The sequence below is a fragment of the Ambystoma mexicanum genome, chromosome 2p (genome assembly GCF_040938575.1).
Source record: "Ambystoma mexicanum isolate Mex_15411 chromosome 2p, UKY_AmexF1_1, whole genome shotgun sequence".
Lineage (NCBI taxonomy): Eukaryota > Metazoa > Chordata > Amphibia > Caudata > Ambystomatidae > Ambystoma > Ambystoma mexicanum.
In genome coordinates, this window is record NC_090923.1 from 171,976,617 (window position 1) to 172,001,730 (window position 25,114).

Here is a 25,114-nt window from a genome sequence, read left to right on the forward strand (position 1 = left end):
TGGCAGTAACCACTTCAGTCAGTCAGTAGAACTATGGCACCGAAGCAACGTTTTCGGTGGTGTCAGTATGGGCTAGGGGTGATTTGGTGACTTACTACTGGTGAGTAGCTCCAAGTGGAGGTCTTCAGAGGTCATCATGGGGTCACATTGTATAGCTCTGCAAAGATGGATAGCCTACTTAATCCTAGCCTTTCCCAGTACACAGTTCTCTTTCACAGATTGCATGTGGCCTGATACCGCTGTACGTTCTCTTGTATGATGAATGATATGATAGGTTATTTATAACGCACTTAATAACCAGAGGTTTCTAAGCGTGGACCCCGGGATCGAACCTGTGTTGCTCTGCGTTGTCTTGCTTCCAAGACGAGCGTGTTGCCCCAGAGCTATCCTCCCGAGGCATGTTCACACTTTTAATGTTCATGCTGGGCCAATAAGACGTGCCTGTCTATGCGTATCTGGCCACAACGGTCCTAGTGGAAGAAGTGGTGTGGCTGCCACATGCTGCTGATTTTCCCTTTAACATCTGCCAGGCTGTTTTTGAAAGACCTTGTACAAAGCTGGAAGATTAGCATTGCCTCGTGCTAAAGTCACTGCAACTATGGCATCGCCTTACATCATTCTGCTCCTCGGGATCACTGAAATCAGAAATCATGTGGGCATTGAGTTGGATGGGTCGCTTTATCTCGATCGTACTCATGGTTCTTCTCAGATGCATCAGTGGAGATGCCCAGGGGTGAGATGGAGGTTAGGAACTTCCCATATACAGCACATCTGCGCTGTGTATTTCTTCCCCTCATCATTCTATACAATCTGGATCTCCACTCCCCGTCTAACTAATAGAAAGTTGGCTGAACTTCTTCCTACTCCTTTTGTAAAAGATGCAATATCTGAGCATGTACTACATTCTAAAACACACCAGAGTGTAGTCTGGCTGACGGTGGAGCAACACAATGTTACATTGATGGCTTCAGTTTCCCACACACAGTTCTGGCATAGCCAGATGCGCACTGCAACTATTGTGGATGATGTACTACCTTCTAGATGCAGTGTTCGATTGAGGAGGACTAGGAGCTATTTAACTCCTGCTTGTAACCTAGAAGAGCCTGGTTACCTTGACACCAACAGCTACCAGGAGCTACTTTTGGCTTTCCAGGCCAGCTGTTGTGAATTTGACTCTGTGCATTTGGGCCAATCCATAAATACACAGCATTAAAATCATAAGGGGTCATAAATAATGCACACACTGATACGTATGTATCTTATGTGGAAGGTAGATTTGCTGAGTGCTATGTACTAGCTCCTTGTTCCCCAGTGGTAGCTCCTGGTTACTAGTTAATGCTGGATACTGTAACGATTCAAAAAGTATCATCACTTCTCTCCAAGAGGGAGACCTTTTCCATGAGGCTAGGGAGGTGCCGCTGCTACCCAATAGTCTCCTCATGGGTGGTACAATGCAGGAGGATCTTATGGGGAGGGCCTCCCCGACTGGAGATAAGGACGATCGCTGAGGGTATAGCCTGTTTGCCAACATCACTCCCCAACCTCACCTAACTCCCCCAAATGCCAAACAAATTCCTTGCGAGTAGGTCCCTGTATTTCTGTACTGTAGGAGAAATAAACACAACAGAAAGTACCAGAATGAAAAAGAGCACAGGAGACATGAAGATGACTTACTTTGCTAGTACTGGTATGAGGTCAGCAGGTGTGAACAGGAAAACTCGAGGTGCACTTCGTCGACCCAGTAGTAGCAGTCAAATTACTGGAAAAGGCGCACCAAGCATCAGAGGAGAACGTCCTTGTCGCAGTGGCTGCGCCCACTGACCACCAGAGAAGGGTTTGGGACCCTACGCCAAGTACCTTAAGCATCAGAGGAGAACTTCCTTGTCACAGTGAACAGGCCCACTGACCACCAGAGAAGGGTCTGGGACCCTACGCCAAGTACCTTGAGCATCAGAGGAGAACTTCATTGTCGCAGTGGCAGCAACCAGCCCATCCACCTTGAGAGAAGTGTCTGGGACCCTAAGTCAAGTATATTGAGCATCAGAGGAGAGCTTCCTCATTGCAGTGGCAGAAACAAGACCACTGGCCATCGGAGAAGGGCCTTGGATCCTGACAGAAGTATATCAAGTATCCCAGGAAAGCATCCATGCCGCAGTTGCAGGGGGAAAGTCCACTGAGGCCCCGAGGAGGGGACTTTGCCAATACCAGGAGAAGGGAGTCATTCTCCTGGTTCTGAAAGTTGCGGAAGCTGAAAGTCCTTTTGGATCGAAAGACGCCAGGGAAAGGGAGTCATTCCCCCTGGCTTTGGCACAAACAATATTGAAGTGTGTGAACCAATACCAGGAAAAGGGAGTCATTCTCCACAGGTGATGCTGGAGGTTATGGATAGCATGACCTCCAAGAAGAATCCTGTTTTCTGGATCTTTCCCCCGGCCAGTGAAGCCACGTAGATATTGAAGAGGATGATGAGAATGGTGACACTGCGGTACACCACAGGTGAAGCTGGAGGTTCTGGATAGCATGACCTATCAGAAGAATCTTATTTTTTGGATTTTTCCCCCGGGCAGTGAAGCCACGTAGATATTGAAGAGGATGGTGAGAATGGCGACACTTGCGGGACTACGCAGGTGATGCTGGAGGTTCTGGATAACATGACCTATGGAAATACTCTTATTTTCTAGATCCTGTCTGGAGTTTGAGATATATATAGGTGTCCTGCATGTGACTGCTGGGTTTACAATAAAGGCTCAGCAAAGCCATGTGGATGTTCTGCAGGTTTTGTGGGAATTCCTTGAGGTCCTCCACAGATGATGCCAGACAGTGTAGATACCATTATTATGTGGATCAGGGCAAATAATCCACATGTACCAGGCAGTGTAAGATAATTACTGTAGGCTAAATACGGCCACCACTGTATTTCTCATTGCCCAGACATGCAGCAGTAACCATACCATGTGATTGCAGCATTTAGCATGCTGTAAATGGGTACCGCACTTGCTGAATCACAAGCTGTGTTCTATGAACCATTGAAAGGGCACACTCCTTAAAAGGATAAGGGGTTCTGCCGTAATTCAGAGCAAGGACCTGCAGGATGCAACGCATCTTTTCAGCAGGCAGCCAACCCCCTGAGCCACATTACTGTAAATATGGCAATTAATGGAAAAAATTTAGAGTGAAGTAACGTCTTAATCATTCTACTTCCCAAAAAGTGGCAGCTATACCAGCAAAGCATTCATTTAGAAAATCTGGTGTTCTAAATGCCATTCACTAAATATTCTTACCACACACTTCATTTTTACAATTCTACAGAAAAGAGCCCTTCTCACAGGGGTAAGTATTAGTTTAAGACATTGATGTTTGGGTTCATAGCAACAAGCAAACTCTGTTGATTTTAAGCAAACAATATTTATTCTGTATCTGACACGTGTTTCGACCCTCCTGGGTCTTTATCAAGGCAATCATACATTGTAAAGTATCACTATTTGGGTTGAAGAGAGAGATTTAATCTTTTGGAGCCGATTGTCGGTTATAGGTTACGAGAGTGATAGGTTTCCTGGTAGGAAGGTTAATGAATATAGCTACTGTGAGGTCCTTCGATGAGGACAATCAATCATCAGGATTACAAGTTGATTTCCTGTTGCAATATATTTTCCATTGATGGAAGGATGGCCCTGAGTCTAGAGCAGCCGAGTCAGGTCTGTCTCAGTATCCGTACGGTGTGCACTGTCATGCCGCTTCATTTTTACCACTGCTTCAGATGTATGTAGTTGGAATCTCAGCATGCACCTTAGGTCCAATCAACTTCTCTTGTCTTCAGTGAGCGTGTATAACTGCGCCTCCGGGAGTGCAGACTGCTCGCAGTGCATGGGGCGGGAAGACCTGGGACATCATTGCACCTGGTCTGAGAGCACTTCCAGCTGCAGGCTGAACACCGAATCCCAGCTGACGGCCATCACCTGTCCATCTCCGGAGATCAAGAAGGTAGGTGGACATTGTGTGCTGACACCGACAAGTGCGGGCACAGTTATCTCCAGACATGGGCCATGCTCCAGAGGTCCGAAACTTGAGGCACACTATATAGCATGACAGTGTGCACATGCACTTAAGCAGGCCACCTTTGAAGCACTCAACCTCCCTGGTAGGGCTACTAGCGGGAAAGGAAAACCGTACAACAAAGTCACTCACTGCACACTCTGCACTTGGTTCCCTACAGGGATATCTAATCCCTCACAAACAGCGGCATGCGTTATCAACATGCACTCAACGCCCAGGTGGGAATTCAAGTTGACCAGTTACAAATGCTTTCTCCTTGACTCAGTCGCAGCAGATAAGGGTTTGTGTATTGGATGACAGGCCCAGAGGAATCGAGAAGGTAATTGCACTGATTAAATAGAAATACCATCTGCACCAAAAAGTCACCACTCGATATCAATAAGCATGTCCAGGTTGGAAATCATAGACGTCAAACGTCAAAACCCACATGCCAATAACAGGATATAGGAGAACATCCTTGTTGCAATGACCGCAACAAGCCCACGGACCACCAAAGAAGGGTCTGTTGCAAACACATTTACAACAGGTCAAATGGGATTTGAACCAGAGAGTGGAGCAGACTGGCCATTGGAAACCTCCTGATTTCTCAACAGACCAGTCCTCGACAGTTGTCGAATGTGCTCAGCCTTGTCTGGCCTTTTGGAGGTCGAATCCGCACAGGTGAGTCCAAATCTGGGGTTTGGACAACATTGCTTGTTGCAAACTCTTGTGGCACTTTGCAAGTAGCTTGCCAGTAGTGTGCACACATCCTTAATCTCAGACTGCCCATTAGGAATATCCACCACACATCCTAAATGTAGCAGCTGGGACAGGGTGGTGACATAAGGACATAAAGCCTTGAAGGCCTTGACAGCACATATAAGGCAGGGTGGATGTATTGCTATGTTAATTGTAATGACTGTCTCTTCTCGATTGGATCCCTTATAGATTGACCCCCTGAATGGCCCCTTGGAAGGTGGGACGCTGCTCACCATAAGAGGGAATAACCTGGGCCAGAGGTTCGCTGATATCGAGGATGCTGTGAGGGTCGGCAGCGTGAAGTGCACCCCTCTGCCAGAGCAGTACCTGGTCTCTGTACAGTGAGTTGCTTGTACCAAGCCTTGAATCTGTGTTATTGCATCTTTGTAACCTATGTGTACTGTACCAAGCTCCCTGTCCCCCCCTTTCTGCCCCTAAAAGACACACTCCATATCATACAAGTCTTGTTGACCACCTCCACACATACTCTCTGTGCAAAAAATTGAAATGTTTGGTTGTGTATTGTCGCAAAGCCGAGTGAGGATCAAGGAGAGACAGAGACTTAGATAGGGTTTAAAGAGCATTTCTTCATAATTAGCAAAAGAAAAGGTACAAGGTAAGGCAAACAAATGTATAGAGGGTTTCTCCTTGGGTTGAATCAAGAAGGTAATAAGTCACTCTCTTTAGTAAAAAGAGCCTCAGTGCCTGGCAATACGTGGGGGGTGGTGTCTTTTCGGAGTCTGAGGTGTGTTTTAAACAATCTCTCTACAGTCCTCCCAGCGTCATCTTCTTTGCTACTGGGTCTAAGGGCCGTAACCTGGTTCCTCTCCAGATCGAGGCAACCACTGCTAGGAGGGCTATAGCCACAGAGGACATCCTTGCCCATGTTTGTCCAGATCTTAGTAGGTTTGCTGAAGTGTCAGAGGGAAAGACTTCCCCCTCGGATTCTGGGTATCACTACCACTGCCTAGCTTCCCCTTCCAGCTATCCTCCTTCAGGCACTGAGCTAGCCTCCCTTCCCGGGCCTGCTCTTCTGTTTTCTTACTACTATCTCTTTGCTCCTGTTTAACTCCTGGCACCGCCTCTCTGCTCTGCTCGGTGCTTGTGTCTCATCCCAGCCCCACTGGGATGCAATGTGTAGGGCCTGTTGGTGGGTCCTTCCCCCTTGGAGTTATCCGCGTAGTCCTCTTCCAGAGGACAACAGTTGAACAAGTTCACAACAAGTCCAGATAAGTGAGGTCAGGCGGAGGCACATTTTCATCTGCAGGTGGTAACAGAGTAGATAGGCCCGGGACACATACAGCAGAGAGCCAATCAGCTAGGTCTCTTGGGCCTGCAGAGGAGGTGTGGGGCGGAGAATGCAACCTCGAGAAAGTCAAGCCGTTTCCCTGTCTCGTACAGCGCCAGAAGAAATATTGTACAATTGTACGCCCTGACAGAGATGGATCTCTTGGATGCTCAGCACACAATTCCATCCTATAGCAATTCTGCACCGTGTAGGATAAATTCCATGTGAAAGGCACCCGCAACAGAGTCCATGAACACAGAGGGCCGTCATGTATTCCCTGTGTGAGACTCTATAACCGATCCAACATGGAGTTCAAGTTAAAGCAAATATATCACACAATTCCTGATTGCACAAGGTCATTGGAAATTGGTGTGCTCCAGATCCATTGCAGATTACTGAGCAAGTGATCTACTAGCTATTGCCTGAACCCAATATCATCTATTAAACCACAACATAGATAGGCAGAACCCGCAGCCAGCCAGAGACACTGTTCCGATGGCTCAATCATGGCCTTTCCCGGCAACTGCAGTTTGGTATCCTGTAACCTTTTAGGCATTCCTAGTTCATAGAGAAAGCAGTTAAGCTATTTGGAATCCTGCTTGTGTGGCCTAAACTAGAATTGGGAAAATACCTGACAGCCAGTCCTTCTGAACGGCTGCTAGAATTTGATGCAAAATGCAAGGAAGCCAAGAGCACTCCACAAAAGGCTCGGCGCCAGGAATGTAGCCATGAAGGATTTACTGAGGATATTTATAAGATTGAGCAAAGGAGAATTAACAAGGCTAAATAGATGTCTTATTATTCATCAATTCTGCAATTGTCTTTCGAGGTCCGAATTGGGTCTTCGGTGCCTCTACTCGCAGTCTTAGGATTGATGCATCTTTCTTGATCTTCATGTTTTCTTGGATGTTTCTTTGATGCTCACTTGGGTGGTGAAACCATCTCCCCTTGGTCACAGGCCTGGACTTGTAGATCTGAGTTGGGGTTCATACCTAAGGGAACCTCCTCTATTGCCTTCTCGCTATTGTCCTGCTTCACCTGCACCTCCTCGACATTCTATGACATCCTCGTTCCTCCACCTCGTATCTGCCTCTGCTACCTCAATCTTTCTAGGCTTTGATATTCTCCTCTTTCCAGGGTTCTCCTCCACTCCACAGTTACCATTTCTTCCAGCCGCCTCACTTTCTTTTTCATCCTCACTCCTGGTGGTATGCCTCCTCTCCACTCTTTTCACTCTCCATCTTCCTCTTACCGCTGTTCTCCTCTGCTTCGCCACACCCCTTTCACCATCCTTCCTCCTGTTACTGGTGTTTCCCCTCTTCTCCTATCCAATCCAACACCCTCCACCTTCCACCTACTGCTCTTCCTCATCTCCTCTCTGCACTCCTTTCACCATCCTCCTCAGGGATTAAGACCTAACCAAAAAGTGGGGGACTCATTAACAATTAACATACCAATTGAATGTGGCATCACCAGAAATTAGCATACCAAGGTGCCCTGAAAAAAGTGAGGGGGACTCCTGAAAAGAGTGGGGGGACTCGGTCCACCCGCATGTACCCTCGACTTGAGCCCTGATCCTCCTGCTGTTACTGGTGCTACTCCTCTTCTCTCTGTGCACCAGCATCCTTAATCTTACTGAAGTTCCTCCGTTCCCTGCACCCTCCTTTTTTCTGTCTGCCTCTCTTTAATCTCTTGCCTCCTGTCCTCTCTTTCTCCACTCAAAACACTCCAGCTCCTTCAGCAAACGGCGGGCTTCTGCTGCTTTTCCTGGCACCCACACCTTTCTGTCAGTACTCTGCCTTTAGGGGCTCGACCCCACTTTTCCGGACCGACCTTGCTCCAGTGAGCTCATTGGAGTTTGAACTGTCTCCTCTAATTGGTTACCGTTCTTTAACACTGCAGATGTGTTGCTGCTTACCTGGAGTCGACAAAATGGTTGCCCCCCCACCCCATTTTGGATGTTTCCAGGTGTGGTCTCTAGAGTGGTGACTCTTGCTGGGTTGTTCTCGCTCAGGGCAATTACTTTCATAGTTTTCGGCACTGCAATGTGGCAGCAATACTCCCTTACTAGACAAGGACACTTTACACGTCTTCCGTTCCATGACAATTTCAGATCTAAGTGGGAAGGACCTGGCTATTGGAGCACTGAATATTTCAGGGAACTACTCGCGCTGTACCGTTCCCATATAGGGGCACTCATACAACAATTTCCCTAGCCACCTAGGCATGGTGGGGGTAAGCAAGAAGCTCCTCCCCCACCTCTAGGGTTAGGCAAACATGGGTCACAGCGATCAGTTCTAGGCCAGGTTCCACTGGCATAAGGCTAACTCTTCCCCTTCCCTGCCGGGCCTCCATTTTTCCTATACATCATTCCTATAACCCAGATTATTATTGCATTGAGGAAGTTCTTGAAATGCTTTCTTGCATTGTTTCTGTTGTCTGCATATTTATTTTGTTATTTATGTATTGAACAGTTGTATGGCGCCTAAACAGCAAAAAGAGTTTCAAGGTGCCACAAGACAGGGGGCGGGGGAGTGGGGCAGAGGATCAATCAACAATAACGGTCCTACTAGGCCTTGTGACATTCGGATCGTGCAATAGCAGTAACAAGAAGGGCTGTGGAAGGGGGAGATCAGAGGGAAGGGCTGATATAGGGGAGAGGGAGAAGTGCAGGAGGGAGGGGGCCCAGAGGGCTGGGCAAGTGCTAAGCGGAGCCCAGGAGGGCAAGTGCCAGAGGAAACATGGGTGGGGGTCAACTAGTGCGAGGACAGGCATAGACCAGACTCAGCAAGCTAGTCATGGAAGGGTGCCCAAAGGCAAACTCTAGTAACAGGGGGCACAAAGACAGGTCGAAGGAGGGCTTTCCGCAGTAAGACTCACAAGGGACACAGGAACCAGTTAAAACAGCAGGTGGAGTCAGCAAGGAGGGGGAGAGGAAAGGAGAAGGAGAAGAGGAAGGTCTTGAGAAGCTTCCGGTATTTAAGGAGATCCGGCTTAAGTTGGAGAGGGACAGGAGGGCGGTTCTAGGGAGAGGCTCCTGCCGAAGAAAGAGATCTACCCCCCCACTCTCTGCTGGGAGAAATGTCTTTTCTGCAGAGAATTGGAGCTAGAAGATCAAAGGACTCTAGCAAGGAGGTATGTATGGAGAGAAAGTTGGATGTAGGTAGGTCCCAGGCCTCAGAAAGCCTAGTGGAAGATGCAGAGGGTCTTCAATTTGAGATTTTACTTCTTGAGAGGTGCAGTCCCTGGGCTGGAGGCCAAGGTCAAGTCTCGTAGTCCTATTCTGGATTAGTTGAAGTGGGTGGAGAGAGGAAAGAGGCAGATTAAGGAAGAGGATGTTGCAGTAATCCAGCCTGGAGAGAACCAGAGCTCTGGAGACATTGAGTTTCTGTGGGAAGGGGAGGGAAGGGAGAAGGCCTCTGAGGAGGTGAAGCGGGCTGTGGGCTTTCTTGGCAAGGTCAGCAATGTGAGGTGAGAAGGAGAGAGAGGAGTTGAAGATGACACCCAGGCTTTTAGCCGCACAAGAGGGTGAGGGTAGAAGGCCCAAAGAGGGTGACCAGAGAGTAGGAGGGAAGGAGGGGGCAGGAGTCCTGATGAGAAGGATCTCAGTCTTACTGGCACTAAGGCAGAGATCATTAGGAGCGTGCCAAGCCTGAATAGCAGTCAGACAGTCAGGAATGCGAGAGGAAGGATGGGAGGTTGAGGAGGGGAGCTTAAAGGAGAGCTGTGTGTCATCCGCATTACACTTTACACTGGAAATGGGAGAGAAGGTGGCGATCAGGTGGGCAAGAGGGGCAAGGTAAATGTTGAAAAGCCATAGATTTTCCTACCAGGCACATGTCTGGTTCAGAATGAAAATCAAGGTGCTTTGCGTGACGTACAGATCCCAGTAGTTGGGCCTTGCAGAGCCAAGAAAAATTCCATTGGTACACCCCATCTGTGAGACTACATTAAGGATAATAGTTTACTTTGCCTTGATAAGGTGAAGGTTGGCATGAAACGCATGTCGACAAACAGCACTTACTTCATTGATAAACAAGGAAAGTGGAGCACTGCATGGAAAATTGTCATTTACGATACAGATATTTTGAGAACTCAGAAATACTCTGTGCACTTTCTACTATTGACGTCCTTAGATCTGAATGCACAAAAATTGGAAAAACAGAAATCGACGCTGTCTTGTTTAAAACGTCCCTAGATAAAGTCCCATGCCTAGGTGCCAATTCTGGGAATACTCTTAGTCACTCCATGGTTAGGGGAACTGGCGGTCTCTTGGCTGTTCCACCAGCTCTCTCTTACACAAATTAGTGGCCTCTCTGCTGGAGTTCCATCCGCCATTGAAGAGTGTCTCTATATCAGTGACTTCCTGCTATGAATCCTGCCTTGCTGCCTGCATCGCTTGTAGCATCTAAAGCAGATTTGTGTATTGATCACATGCCGTCTGGATCACATTTATTAGTCCTGGCTTTTTAGCCTACAACACTTTGCATAGTTACTTTCATACTTACAAACTACATTTCCCAGAATGCAAGTCCCTGTGAATAAAACGCTTAAACAGCATGTAGGTAATGCTGATGGAATAGCGCCAACTGGAAAGTCTTGCATATTTATTCTTAAATTTAACCAATACCCAGAATATACCTCACATAACATGTGGTTCTTTCCTTTCCTCGTCAGGATTGTATGCAGGACGGGTGGGGTTCCAAGTATCCTTTCGGCACCTGTGACAGTGAACGTCAGCAAAGATGGGAAGTCTGAAGGGAGGTCAAGAGAGCAGTATTCGTACATGGTGAGTAAAGGGCACCACGTCTCTGGCTGTGCTGGGTGGTTCAGGAAGAGGATTGGCTGTGTGGTTCAGGAGACGGATTGGTTGTGTGGTTCAGAAGGAGGAGTGGCAGAGCTCTGTGGTTCTGGAGGAAGATTGGCATGGCTATGTTGTGTTGGAAGCAGATTGGCATGGCTGTGTTGTTCGGGAGGCAGATTGGCATGGCTGTGTTGTTCGGGAGGCAGATTGGCATGGCTGTGTTGTGTTGGAAGCAGATTGGCATGGCTGTGTTGTTCGGGAGGCAGATTGGCATGGCTGTGTTGTGTTGGAAGCAGATTGGCATGGCTGTGTGGTTCGGGAAGCAGATTGGCATGGCTGTGTTGTTCGGGAGGCAGATTGGCATGGCTGTGTTGTATTGGAAGCAGATTGGCTGGGCTGTGTGGTTCAGGAAGCAGATGAGCTTGGTTGGGTGATTCAGGAGACAGATTGGCTGTGAGGTTCAGGAGACGGATTGGCTGGGCTTCGTGGTTCAGGAGGAGGATTGGCAAAGCGTTGGGATTCCAGAGATGGATTGGTAAGGCTGTGGGTTTCAGAAGACACGTTGGCATGGTTGTGTGTTTCAGGAGGAGGATTGGCAGGGCTGTTTGGTTCAGGAACCAGATTGACAAGGCAGTGTGATTTGAAAGATGGATTGGCAAGGCTGTGTGGTTCAGAAGGCACATTGGCATGGTTGAGTGATTCAGAAGGAGGAGTGGCAGAGCTGTGTGGTTCAGGAGGAAGATTGGCTGGGCTGGGTGATTCTGGAGATAGATTGGCTGTGGGGATCAGGAGACGGATTGGCTGGGCTGCATTGTTCAGGAAGAGGATTGGCAGAGCTGTTTGGTTCAGGAGGCAGATTGGCAAGGCAGTGTGATTCGAGAGATGGATTGGCAAAGCTGTGGGCTTCAGAAGGCACATTGGCATGGTTGTGTGGTTCAGGAGGAGGATTGGCAGGGCTGTTTGGTTCAGGAGCCAGATTGGCAAGGCGGTGTGATTCGAGAGATGGATTGGCAAGGCTAGGTGGTTCAGAAGACACATTGGCATGGTTAAGTGTTCAGAAGGGGGAGTGGCAGAGCTGTGTGGTTCAGGAGAAAGATTGGCATGTAAGTGTTGTTCGGGAGGCAGATTGGCATGGCTGTGCAGTTCAAGAGGAAGATTGGCATAGCGTGGCATATTGCCAGGGTTGCATGGTTCGGGACACAGATTGGAAAGGCTGTGTGGTTCAGGAGGCAGATTGGCGAAGTTGTGTGGTTCAAGGGGAGGATTGGCAGGGCGTTGCGGTTTAGGAGGAACATTGGCAAAGCTATGTGTTTCAGGAGGCAGATTGGCAGGGTTCAGTGGTTTAAATGTCAGATTTCCAGGGTTGTGGTGTTCGGGATACAGATTGGCAAGGCTGTGTGGTTCGGGAGGCAGATTTCCAGGGCAGTGTTGTTCTGGAGGCAGATTGGCAGGCCTGTGTGGTTCGGGAGGTAGATTTCCAGGGCTGTGTGGTTCGGGAGGCAAGTTTCCTGGGCTGTGTGGTTCGGGAGACAGAGTGGCAAGGATGTTTGGTTCAGGAGGCATATTTCCTGGGCTGTGTGGTTCGGGAGGCAGATTGGCATGGCTGTGTGGTTCGAGAGGCAGAGTGGCAAGGATTTGTGGTTCGGGAGGCAGAGTGGCAAGGATGTGTGGTTCGGGTGGCAGATTTCCAGGGCTGTGTGGTTCGGGAGGCAGATTGACAGGACTGTGTGTTTCGGGGGGAAGATTGACAGGGTTGCGTGATTCAGGAGGCAGATTGGCGAAGTTGTGTGGTTAAGGAGGCAGTTTGGCTGGGTTTTGTGGTTCAAGAGGATGGTTAGCAGGGCTGTGCAGTTTAGGAGGAAGATTGGCAAGGGTGTGGGTTTCAGGAGGCAGATTGGCAGGGTTTGGTAGTCCAAGCTCCAGATTGCCAGGGTTGTGTGATTCAGGATACAGATTGGCAGGGCTGTGTGGTTCAGGAGGCAGATTTTTAGGGGCAGTGTCGCTCGGGTGGCAGATTGGCACTGCTTTGTGGTTTGGGAGGCAGATCGGTAGGACTACGCAGTTCAGGAGACAGATTGGCAGGGCGGGGCTGTGTGGTTCAGGAGGCAGATTGGCAAGGCTGTGTGGTTCAGGAGGCGGATTGGCTGTGTTGCCCGTTTAAGAGGAGGATTGGCTGTACTATGCTGTTCAGGAGGCAGATTACCAGGGTTCAGTAGTTCGAGCATCAAATTGCCATGGTTGTGTGGTTTGGATACCAATTGGCTGGGCCTTGTGGTCCAGGAGGCAGATGGTTTGGAATGCAGATTTTCAGGGCTCTGTGGTTTGTGAGGCATATCAACAGGGCTGCGTGGTTAGGGAGGCAGATTGTCAGGACTTTGTGTTGCGGGAGGCATATTTCGAGGGCTGTGTGGTTCCGGGGGCAGTTTGGCAAGCCTGTGTGGTTCGGGAGGCAGATTGGCACAGCTGTATAGTTTGGAGGGCAGATTGACATAGTTGCATGTTGAAGGAAGCAGAGCAATTTCGCAGAGTATGCACAGGGTAGGACTGTTACACTGAGTAATTTAGTTGAGGGTCTTGGCCTGTTTTGGCCGGGTGGTAGTGCTGTTTGGCTCTCGGTGTAGTTGATATGGCTGTATGAGAAGTTATGTTGGTGAAGTGGTTTGGTATTAGAAGACAGGTTGGTAGTGTTGCTTGAGTAGTAATGTTACTATGGTGTGTGGGTGTGTGGGTGTTTTCTATACAAAAGCAAAACTCTCTTCACGGTCGCAGATTTCCGCTGTGTTCCATTATTCTGAAATTCAAACAGGACTTTAGCCAAAGTAAGTAGAATCTGCAAGTTCCATAATGCTACACAATCTGCACCCCTCAAGCGTCCGCCATCTTAGCCACGCTGTTCAACATGTTCATTCAGCCTCTGATTAGACGTATCTTCTCCCACGGCTTTCTTTGCTATTCCTATGCAGACAATACTCAGATCCTGGTTCGCCTTGACTTGTCTTCGTCTGAGTCGGCTACCAGCTTCAGGAACTGTCTGGAGGCCATGGGGGAATGGATGGGGAATCATTGGCTAACGTTGAACGGTGACAAAACCGAGGTGATGGTGGTAGGCCCTCCTACTGAGTCTTCATTCTGGAACCCAGCCTTCTGGTCTCCTACTCTAGCCCCTTCCCTCCCCCAGTCCCTGAAGTCAAGGATTTGGGTGTGAACATATCTGCTTCACTCTTCATGGAGTCCCAAGTTGGTGTAGTCTGCCAGCGGGGCTACTTCCATCTAAAAATGCTGTGCACGGTTCTCCCACTTATGCCAGTGCAGCTACGTGCTCCAGTAGTCTCTGCTTTGTTCACTTCTTCCACTGACTATTGCAATTCCTTGTTTTTAGCCAGCCTGCCTATCTTCTGCAACGTCTTAAAGTCCTTCAAAAATCTACTGCCCGTGTGGCTGCCCTCACCCCTTGCTATGCCCACATCGCGCCTGTACTACGGAAGCTTCATTGGCTTCTGGTAGCCCAGCGCTTTCAATTCAAGGCACTATGCTTAGTTCAGCGTGCCTACTATAGACAAGTGTTCCAGAATACCTTCAGTCAAAATTCCATCCATATGTTCCCCGGCGAGCACTGCGCTCTGCGAGTGCTCTTCGCGTCCCTATACCGAGGTTCTAATCTAGTCGACATGGTGGACGCTCCTTTTCTGTCGCAGCGGCTTCCCTGTGGAACTCTCTCCCCCACACGCTGCAGGCAATTTCCACCCATTTTTACTTCCGTCAGGCATTGAAAACCCGTCTATTTTACTGTCTTTCCTCTTCTTTCCCGAGTAGCGCCAAGATGCCACTTTGGTGAATGCTGCGCTCTATAAGATCTGTTGACGTAACATAACATTTCTCTGTGCTGTATTTTTTATCATTCAGTCCCCCAGCGCCCCTCCTACAAAAAATGAACGGCCCTCTTTTGCAATGGCAAGAAATACATTGTTGAATTTCTGTGTTTTGATTCCTGTGTTTTTCAAGTGAGTCATAAGTAAAATGTGATCTGCTCGCGGGCGTCCAGGAACTTGCCCTCTCACACAGAGGCTGTTCCCTTTACAAGATTTATGTCTGTTCCCCTGGGCGGCCGCCAGACTTGCACAGGGCATAAAATGCAATGCTTATTTGTGTAGAACGGAATAATTTTTGTTCTTTAAGAGCTCAGCTGTGTTGTTCTTTGTGGCACTCTGGGAGTATCCCAGTAGCTCAGAGGTCTCATCTATACACTGCTGAAGAACCGCTTTATTAATTCATTCATTTCATTGTCTGTAAACCTGTCGGAAGAAATTAAGCTTTAGGGCGCTGTCTCCTCTGCTGCAAGGTAGGATTAACCTGTAGTTTAGAGAGACTATTCCCTGTAGTGCCCTGGGATGATCCATCACCGTAGCAACTCCAGACAAAGTAGCACCATGGGATTATCCATTAGTGCAACAGCTCTAGACAAAGTAGCACCATGGGATTATCCATTAGTGCATTGGTTTTAGTGAAAGTAGCGCCATGCGGCCCTCCGTTAGTGTAGAAGCTCTATTCCCTGGTGCACACTGCGATGATCCATTAGTGCAGCAGCTCTAGACAAAGTCTCACCATTGGATGATCCATTAGTGCAACAGCTCTAGACAAAGTAGCACCATTGGATGATCCATTAGTGTAGCAGCTCTATTCTCTGTAGCACCTTGCGATGATCCATTAGTGCCGCAGCTCTAGACAAAGTAGCACTCTGTGATGATCCATTAGTGCAGCAGCTCTAGACAAAGTAGCACCATTGGACGATCCATTAGTGTAGCAGCTATATTCCCTGTAGCACCCTCTGATTATTCATTAGTGCAACAACTCTAGACAGAGTAGCACCCTGTGATGATCCATTAGTGCAACAGCTCTAGACAAAGTAGCACCATTGGATGATCCATTAGTATAGCAGCTCTATTCCCTGTAGCACCCTGCAATGATTAATTAGTGCAACAGCTCCAGACAAAGTAGCACCCTGTGATGCTCCATTAGTGCAACAGCTCTAGACAAAGTAGCTCCATTGGATGATCCATTAATGTAGCAGCTCTAGTCCCTGTAGCACCCTGCAATGTTTCATTAGTGCAACAACTCTAGACAAAGTAGCACCATTGGATGATCTATTATTGTAGCAGCTCTATTCCCTGTAGCACCCTGCGATGATTCATTAGTGCAACAGCTCTAGACAAAGTAGCACCCTGTGATGATCCATTAGTGCAACAGCTCTAGACAAACGGCATCATTGAATTATCCATTACTGTAGCAGCTCTATTCCCTCTAGCCCCCTGTGATGATTCATTAGTGCAACAGCTCTAGGCAAAGTAGCACCCTCTGATGATCCATTAGTGCAACAGCTCTAGACAAAGACGCTCCATTGGATGATCCATTAGTGTAGCAGCTCTATTCCCTGTAGAACCCTGCTATGATTCACTAGTGCAACAGCTCTAGACAAAGTAGCACCATTGGATAATCCATTAGTGTAGCAGCTCTATTCCCTGTAGCACCCTGCAATGATTCATTAGTGCAAGAGCTCTAAGCAAAGTAGCACCATTGGATGATCAATTAGAGTAGCAGCTATATTCCTGTAGCACCCTGCAATGATTCATTAGTGCAACAGCCCTAGACAAAGTACCACCATTGGGTGATCCATTACTGTAGCAGCTCTATTCCCTCTAGCCCCCTGTGATGATTCATTAGTGCAACAGCTCTAGGCAAAGTAGCACCCTCTGATGATCCATTAGTGCAACAGCTCTAGACAAAGACGCTCCATTGGATGATCCATTAGTGTAGCAGCTCTATTCCCTGTAGAACCCTGCTATGATTCACTAGTGCAACAGCTCTAGACAAAGTAGCACCATTGGATAATCCATTAGTGTAGCAGCTCTATTCCCTCTAGCCCCCTGTGATGATTCATTAGTGCAACAGCTCTAGGCAAAGTAGCACCCTCTGATGATCCATTAGTGCAACAGCTCTAGACAAAGACGCTCCATTGGATGATCCATTAGTGTAGCAGCTCTATTCCCTGTAGAACCCTGCTATGATTCACTAGTGCAACAGCTCTAGACAAAGTAGCACCATTGGATAATCCATTAGTGTAGCAGCTCTATTCCCTGTAGCACCCTGCAATGATTCATTAGTGCAAGAGCTCTAAGCAAAGTAGCACCATTGGATGATCAATTAGAGTAGCAGCTATATTCCTGTAGCACCCTGCAATGATTCATTAGTGCAACAGCCCTAGACAAAGTACCACCATTGGGTGATCCATTAGTGTAGCAGCTCTATTCCCTAGCCTAAAGTATCCATTTCAGAGAATCAAACTTAAGCTCATGATACCAAAAGCGTCATTGTGCCATCTGGTCACATTGGGGCCTTTAGGGATCTGCAACCTTTGACTCTCCAAATGTGTTGCACTACAATCAGGCAAGAAATTCGGCCAGCACAAGACAGGTCTGCACTCCAGCCTTGTTCTGGTTCCTTGGAGGCCTGAATCCCACCAAAAGCAGTATTGAAAAGTCGGCCATTGCTCACTAGGGAGGCCCAGGCCATAGCGTGAAAGCGTCCAAAGGTGCGTGATGCATCAAATTACTATCACAAACATATCTGACAAATTGGTAGCCATTGTTATGTTCCCAAAATGCACTTTGAGATTATGCAAAACAGCCTGCATCTGACATTCGGGGTATCCTGCAATATTTGAACCTCCTTGGCCTGCCCATCACACCCACTCACATAAATCTCACAATCCGGTGGAAGTGGGGCTGGGGGTTTTAATTCCCAATATGGAAAATGCCCAGCCCTGACAACAACTCCTACTAGCCCGAGTCAATGACAAGGTATCATGGAAGCCACCATTCAAAACATCTGTATGCCCGCAACTTGCAGAGCCCAGGCCTAGGGCAAACCCCCTACCACAGAATATTTATATGTATCCAGGTTTGCCTGTGCCCTGCGAGACCCCCCTCCGTGAAACAGCAACATTGGTTCAGGTTAGGTCCTTACAATGACTTTGCTGCCAAGTGCCAAGCATTTGCTGCCAAGTACCTTCACCGAGGCCCCTGTGGGGGGTGGGGGGGAGGACGGTATTCCCAACAGCAGTCTGCAATAAAGGGGAGCCATGTGTGATGAGTTAGCGCTCGGAATTAAGTTAACCCCTTGAGCCCTGAATTACCCGCTCCCCGTGACCCCTGGGAGCCCCCCGCTGGCTGGGGATGGCGGTCTGCTGCAGTGCATTTTAGTTCCCCCTGCTTAGTGCACTAGGTTCTGCAAATTAACGCGCCGTGTAATGCAAACATCACGTTAATGGAATATAATCACATTCCTCGTCTGTGTTATTCTTTTAATTATTCACAATATTTACACAGCGATCGCCGTGAGCGCAGGGCCCTAAACTCTGGAACGCATTAAAGCCACAACTGGGGGGTTGCGTTAAACTAGCAGCACTTCAGGCGGCTTGTTAAAGCCGAGCTCTTACAACAGGCCTTCAGCTAAGGAGGGCCAGGCCAGGGTCCTCGACCTCTGGCATCCGTCCACGGGACCAGCATTGCGTGCGGCTGCACAGTAAGTGGCCCCGAGGATTCATAGCGCTGCGGAAGTGCGTGGCGCTTGAAAACGTCTCGAAAACACAAATCCAATAATGTCGTAGATTTGAATAATTCGCAAAAAGTTCCATTACAGGAATGTGCACACAAAGTGGTAAAGTAACTTGCGCCACAATACGCTCCGCGTGCGTGTGTTGTTGAGGGATGTAACTATGTTCATGTTTTAATATTAGAAATCAGAAAGCGCTGTCACGTCACTAGCAGTATGCCCTTATGCTGTACCCTCATCCCAGCTCATTACTTCCTCCTTTCCTTATGCATACTGTGACGAATCAACTTCCGGGGCACCAGTGTCCAGTGATGAATATCGGTTTCTAAACCATCAATCAGCACCACACCACTAGTACACCAGAAGTAATCCCAACAGAGTGGAACAGAAGTAAATCATAAACCTCCTTGTCCAATTTTGGTAACGTGGACGGAACGGCAGGCTTATCTCTGCAAGGTCGTGGATCGTTGGTTAGTTGCAACACGGTGAAAATGCAAGTATTACGGAATGATAAAAGGAACTATCCAGTCAAGGTTGTGAATACAACCCAGCCTGTAAAGCAACACAGAGGACAGACAGGTTCCTGAAGGAAAGGGAGGCACTCTGGATACTGACAGGAGGATAATGATAATGATTTGATGATGATTTGTTACTTATATAGCGCTTTAAGCCATAGCGCTTTACAGAGAACATATTTACATACATTTATCATCCCAACCGAAGTTGGTACTCCTATATCAACCTCGGAAGGATGAAAGGCTGAGTTGGCCTTGCTGGGATTCGAACCTGCGACCTGTTCTACGTTATTTGGTTTCAGCCCAAGGGAGCAAGGGTGCGTACATGCTACTAAAGGCCTTCGGAGAAGGACCAGGGGGACAGAACCACAATATACCTGGTGCTTGAGAGGATCTTGATGCTCGACAGCGTCAAGTCGGTTCCAGGACACCTTGCAGCTCCTGCGACAGAGTTCCAGATTGGAGACACCTGCGGATATCTGTCTCTGTGCTGGTTGGCGGATCTGAAATGCTGGTCGAGGCATCTCAGACGGCTTTAGTGACTGCAGCGTGACAACAGTCAATGATGCCGCCGATCATGGTTTGAGGACTCGACTGCCTCAAAAATGTCCTTCAAATATGGATGCTGGTTGATGCTTGTTGTGGTACTCCTCCTAGCTTCTTTTGCTGGGCATGCGTCATCCTTTAAGGCGGATGGCTAAAAGATGAGGAGAGTGTTTTTTAAGGCAACAGCCTTGTCCTTTGGTCAGATACTCTCTGGCAAATTCCTACCTAGGAAGCTTGCTGGCAGAAACTATCAGGGCAACAGGTGTGCTGGCTGGTTATCGGTTCTGTAGCTTCTGGATGGATCCTCTGAGGTTGGTATCTCCCTCTGTTCCCTGGGAGATGTTTAGGGGAGGAGATCTTTCTTCCTCTTAGAAATCCTGGCCTTCCTTCTCTGGCGGAAGCTGCAAGGCAGACTGTACCTTCAGCCAGGGTCCAAACAAGTCCTCCTTCTTACTCCTTTCGAAGTCATTGGATGATCTGCCAAAATAGTGTCTGAACCCTCTTTTAAAGACAAATGAGCCCCAGTCATTGGTGCAAGCTAAGGTTACCTTAAGGAACCAATCCTGGGTCCCCACCAACAATCTTCTGTTAGGTGTGTGAGGTTATAACCTCTAAGAAAGGTAAGGGGTGACAACATGTACTACTAAATCCCACCCATCTTCCTGTCTGTTGTGGATCAAAGTGTCTCTCTGGTTAATTGAGCTCTCCGTGGCTCATGATCAAAGTGCAGGTCTCCCTTGAAACTATGCGAAGAACAGACTATCTGTCTCCATCAAATCACATATTTCTTCCATCTGAAAGGGGGTCCCTTTGCAGGGGTTGTCTACTGTGAACAGTTTTCCCAGACATGACATTCACTGCCCTTCATACAGAGGGGTGGGAGCTAGCTTCAATTTGGAACATTGCATATGAAAGAGGTGTTGGGCTTTCCTGCCCTTTGTTAGTTCTGTGACCAGGCCTCTTCACAGGCCTGCTTCAATTAACTCTCATCAGTATGCACTGCCACCACACAGAACTACAATGGGCAGGGCAGATCCATTGAGCGTTTGATATGTAATTAGGCTGGCCATGGCAGGAGGAAGGTGTTGCCCTCCTTCTCTTGATGCTTTTCATGTACTCCTGGCTGTCACATTCCAACTAAATGTGACAGGGAGAGCTACGCCTATAGTCTGTGTCCCCCCAGAGTACACTTGACAATATATAAAAAAATATCCAAAAAGTCCAGGCGAGAGCATGCGCGCCGTGTGGATGGTCGAATTCCACACACATACCAACATTATCCATTCCATTCAGGAGAAATGAATCCAGTCCTGGTTTTAACTTTGCATTTCTGGAACTTGTAGTCCCGGCTTCTAATGGGGAAATCCAGGACTACAAGTCCCAAAATGCAAAGTTAAAACTAGGACTGGTCTAGTATCTCACAAATGGAATGGATAATGTTGGTCTCCTCTCTTCAAAGGCTGTCATAGGCTTTGGGTACGAGACAGGACTTTGAGAGCCATCCCCTCGCCCCGGCTCCTCTGCAGCCTGTGGTGGGGGGATTGCAAGCATATATGTGCGCGTAAATAATGCTACCCAAAAGTGGGCAAAGTGAGATCAGTGGAACATACATGTTATGTTATATGGTGGCAAGTTGCAAGCCCTCCAATGTATGGGGTCATTTTTAAATGGAGTGAGCGTGAAATGGAGGTGCAAAATCAACACATAATGCTTTTACGCCTCCATTCCACACTGCAGCCCTTTAGAGTTCACACAGCTACAAAACCATTATATTAAAAAAGGACAGTCACAAGGGGGCATGGAGCAGTTTCATATTCGAAATTTCCATGCGGGTGCAAAACGAATGGATTCCTATGTAATCCGCCTCGGTTTTTGCACCTGGTCAAATCAAGGGTGATTCCATGGGGATCAAGACAGGAGTCGAAAGGTTCAAATGGGTGGATGGCATCTGCCCACTGTTTTCCGAGGGCGGACGCAGTCCCCCTTGTATATTTTTGTGCCCATGAGTAAAAACAGGATACTGGCCGCCATTTCATCTAAACTTAACAATTTATTCTGTCTTTGCAACTGGTAGGGTGCTGCATATGTGAACCCAGGGTGCCAGCATCACAGGTCGGACACGTCAGCGCTACACCATATGTAAACTTGGAAACAAGTGAAAGAAACACGTCTTTTATTGGGACAATTAAAACGCGTTCGCCTTTTATAATTATCCACCACTATTATAGCAGTATATCATCACTTGGGTTATTTTGTGTGTATTGATCTTATGAACGGCAAACGCCCATTGTGCTGTGAACTTTGTGCAATAATGCAAAGCCAAATGAATGAAATGTGCATATTTTGGTTTGATATGTTATTTTCTGGTTATGCTGCTTCCCAGAGCATGTGTTAATTAGTCCCCCCACACTTGTGCCTGAATAGAAACCGCCTGCAAAGCCTATTTGCAGGCAGTGTTTACTTTTCCATGATACGGAGTGGAAAACGGAAGCGTAAATGCCGGTTTTCCTCGTTTTTACTCTTTCTTTGTCCACTCCACGTAGTGGACCTATAAAATTGCATGCAGATGTCCCCACAGAACGTCAGTCCTAATGTTGGTGGCCCCCTTCATGCAATTGCTGCCTCACTTAAAATGAGGCTGTTCGTTTTATGCAGGCCTAAAACAACTGGATTCCTAGGAAACTCACTAGAATTTAGCACCTGCTAAACAGCAGGTGGATTCCATAGGTGAGTGAAACTGAAGGAAAGAGGCGATTTCCCTGGCTTTACTCTTCAGTTTTACTTTCCGCTTTGCACATGTTTTAAAAGTACAATCAAAGGACCCACCAGCACATAAGTGCAAAGGTTGGTGGCTGCATGCAATTTGCATGTCGGGTCAAAAAAGAAATAGTACCCCCCACCACCCAAATAGTTTTTGCAACCCCGGGCCAGGTGCGGTTGCAAACGATGCGCCAGGCATAACCTTTTAAAAGGAGATGAAAGTTCGTACTAGCAGTGCAATCATTTAAGCAGTGCCACAGGGCGGTCTCAGATATGAACACTGCAGAGAGCCATATTTTGAACCATCTATATACCGTGAATGAGTTTCTTTGCCAACCCCACATAGCGGCATTGCCATAGTTATTGCAAGTAAAGACAACTGCTGTCAGAGATTACACAAACTAATGACTTATAGTGATAGGCTGCTCTCCACCTCGGTTTGCACTTTATAAATCCTTTATATACATACCACTTACTTGCTCGACTTGTGCACTTCCTAAAGGTTTCTGGTCCAAAACTACTCCTAGGATTTCACCTCCTCCATGTTGGGGTATAGTATGTCCACAGATACAGGCTACGTAAAGGCAAGAGCCATATCGAGAGGACCAAAAGAATGGCCAGTCCTTCATGACATCATGTGTTTGTTTGTTTGTTTATTTGTATAGCGCGCCAAACCCAGAGGTATCTGGGCGTTTTGCAATTGCATAGTAGTTTAGCGTGGGTTACAGAGTAGTATGGCTCCATTTGGAGCCATTCATTGCCTCAACTCTTTGAAGCAATGATATACTGTCAGGAAAACCTAGTGTGTTCGTATGGGATTATTATTATTGCTGAAATATCACTCTTAATGCCAGACACCACCTGCTTCTAAGTGCCAAACCAAACATCAAACCCATGTTGTGCACATCATCTTGTTCCCCAGGTTGCCCCGTAGCTATCTGCCCTCCCAGCATAGATGAATGGGCTGAGGGTCAGACACAGCCCCGATGGCCCCCTGGCACCGAAGGCATACATTCTCACTGCTTCACCAGCAAACTTGGGAAGGCGAAGGTTGCCTGCATTCTCCACTCCCGTCCCAACTCCAGCCTTACCAGCAACTGAGTATAAGTCCAACATCTGAGCTTCCAGGCCGTAGGGACAGTGATGAACTCTTTCACATTGCTTTGTTAACTGCAGTGTACCTCAAATTGTAGGTACGTTTAGTTAGAAAGTGGCACGAGATAGTTCTCACCCCTATGGAAGCGCATCGCTGCTGTATATAGTATATAGGTTCCAGTGGTACAGGGAAAGCAGGAGTACATTGGAGACTCTTGCCTTACCACTAGGCAACGGCATGCAATGTATGATCCTGCCATCCAAGTTCATTGGGGCCGAATCACAAAGGTACAACAATTAATGAGTTGATTACTACAGGCATACAGGGAGCCCCTCTAGACATCCACCAATATGCAGAAGACACACAGCTATATCTCAAGATCGATTCTCTCAAGGTCATCCATAGGCTCAAAGCCTGCCTCTCGCTGATCCAGTCTTGGATGTCCAGTGCATACTTGAAGCCCCACCCCCACAAGACCAAATTCCTACTCCACACAACAACACTAAACACCCAGCCAGACATACAGACCTGGCTATGAACCATGAACTCTGCTGGCTTCACACCTGAGCTTACCTGCTGCACCAAGTCCCTTAGGTTCCACCTCGACAAACACCTCTCCTTCAAGACACACATAGCTAAGAATACTCAGACAGCTTGGTATTCCTCTCTCCAGACAGCTTTAGATCCACTGTTCAAGCACTGGCTCTATCCCACCTGGATGGGGACAATGCACACCCTGAAGGCCTCACGTCGCCCTTCTTTGTGCCCCTGAGAAGTGTCCTACACATGGTCTCATCAAGGGTCTACGCAGATACGACCACATCACCTCGACCCTCATCAAACTTCACTGGCTCCCACTGCATGCACAAATCACCCTCAAGTCTTGCTGCCTCATCTTTAAGGCAGTCACCCTCAAGACACCGCTGCTGGACAGCGCACCACCAGAAGCCAGGACACATGCAGACTTGAAATCCACTGCTGCAAAAAGGAAAGGAGCAGAAAACAAGCCTTCTCTGTCTACATCCCAAGACTATGGAAACTCCTCCCTGTGAGCATAAGACTCGCACCCATGCTCCTAAAATTAAGAAAATAACTCAAGACCCACCTCTTCAAGGAATCTCTCTGCCTCAACAGCTAGGCCATGACATCACCCCTCGTGTCCCCTGACACACTAGATGCCGCCTGCCCCCTAATCCCTCCCACCCGGTACAGCTATACCCCTCCTCTGTGCCCCTCTATATCCCACCCCCGCTGTATATCTGTTATGTTGTTACCTCTGAAAAGTGCTCTGTTATGCATCTGTACTGTTGTATACCTCTGTAAAGTGCTCCATTATGTATCTGTATCATGTATACCTCTATAAAGCACTCTGTTGCTTCTCGAAGCTAGGTCCGTGCTAAATAAATACAATAATAATAATCAATTACTCCAATGTAAAAAGTATCTATAGTTCCTAATTGCATACATGTCTATAGCCTATGTGAGTAACATTTTATCAAATCATAATTTGCCTTTGGCATTGCGCATGGTACACTAACACAGGTATCATACCCAAACCTTGAATCTATTACTTCAAGGTAGATTTTGCGGACCCGTTTTCAGCACATTTCATCAAAATATAGAGGGGGGGGTTTAGGGTGTTTAATAAATTGGCAGGGATGTGGGAGGGGGCTACGGGCGGGCTCCCACCGCATTCATTTGTGATG

The 25,114-nt window shown here is 47.8% G+C and overlaps 1 protein-coding gene across 1 annotated transcript in view; it reads left to right on the plus strand.

Moving 5' to 3' along the window:
• The window catches only part of PLXND1 (plexin D1), a 352,004-nt gene that overhangs the window by 203,388 nt on the left and 123,502 nt on the right, over window positions 1-25,114 (plus strand). Inside the window, exons 12-14 of the mRNA XM_069643445.1 lie at window positions 3,818-3,981; window positions 4,981-5,132; window positions 10,757-10,868. Of these exons, the coding sequence (XP_069499546.1) occupies window positions 3,818-3,981; window positions 4,981-5,132; window positions 10,757-10,868 (428 nt within the window). The remainder of the gene's footprint in view (window positions 1-3,817; window positions 3,982-4,980; window positions 5,133-10,756; window positions 10,869-25,114) is intronic.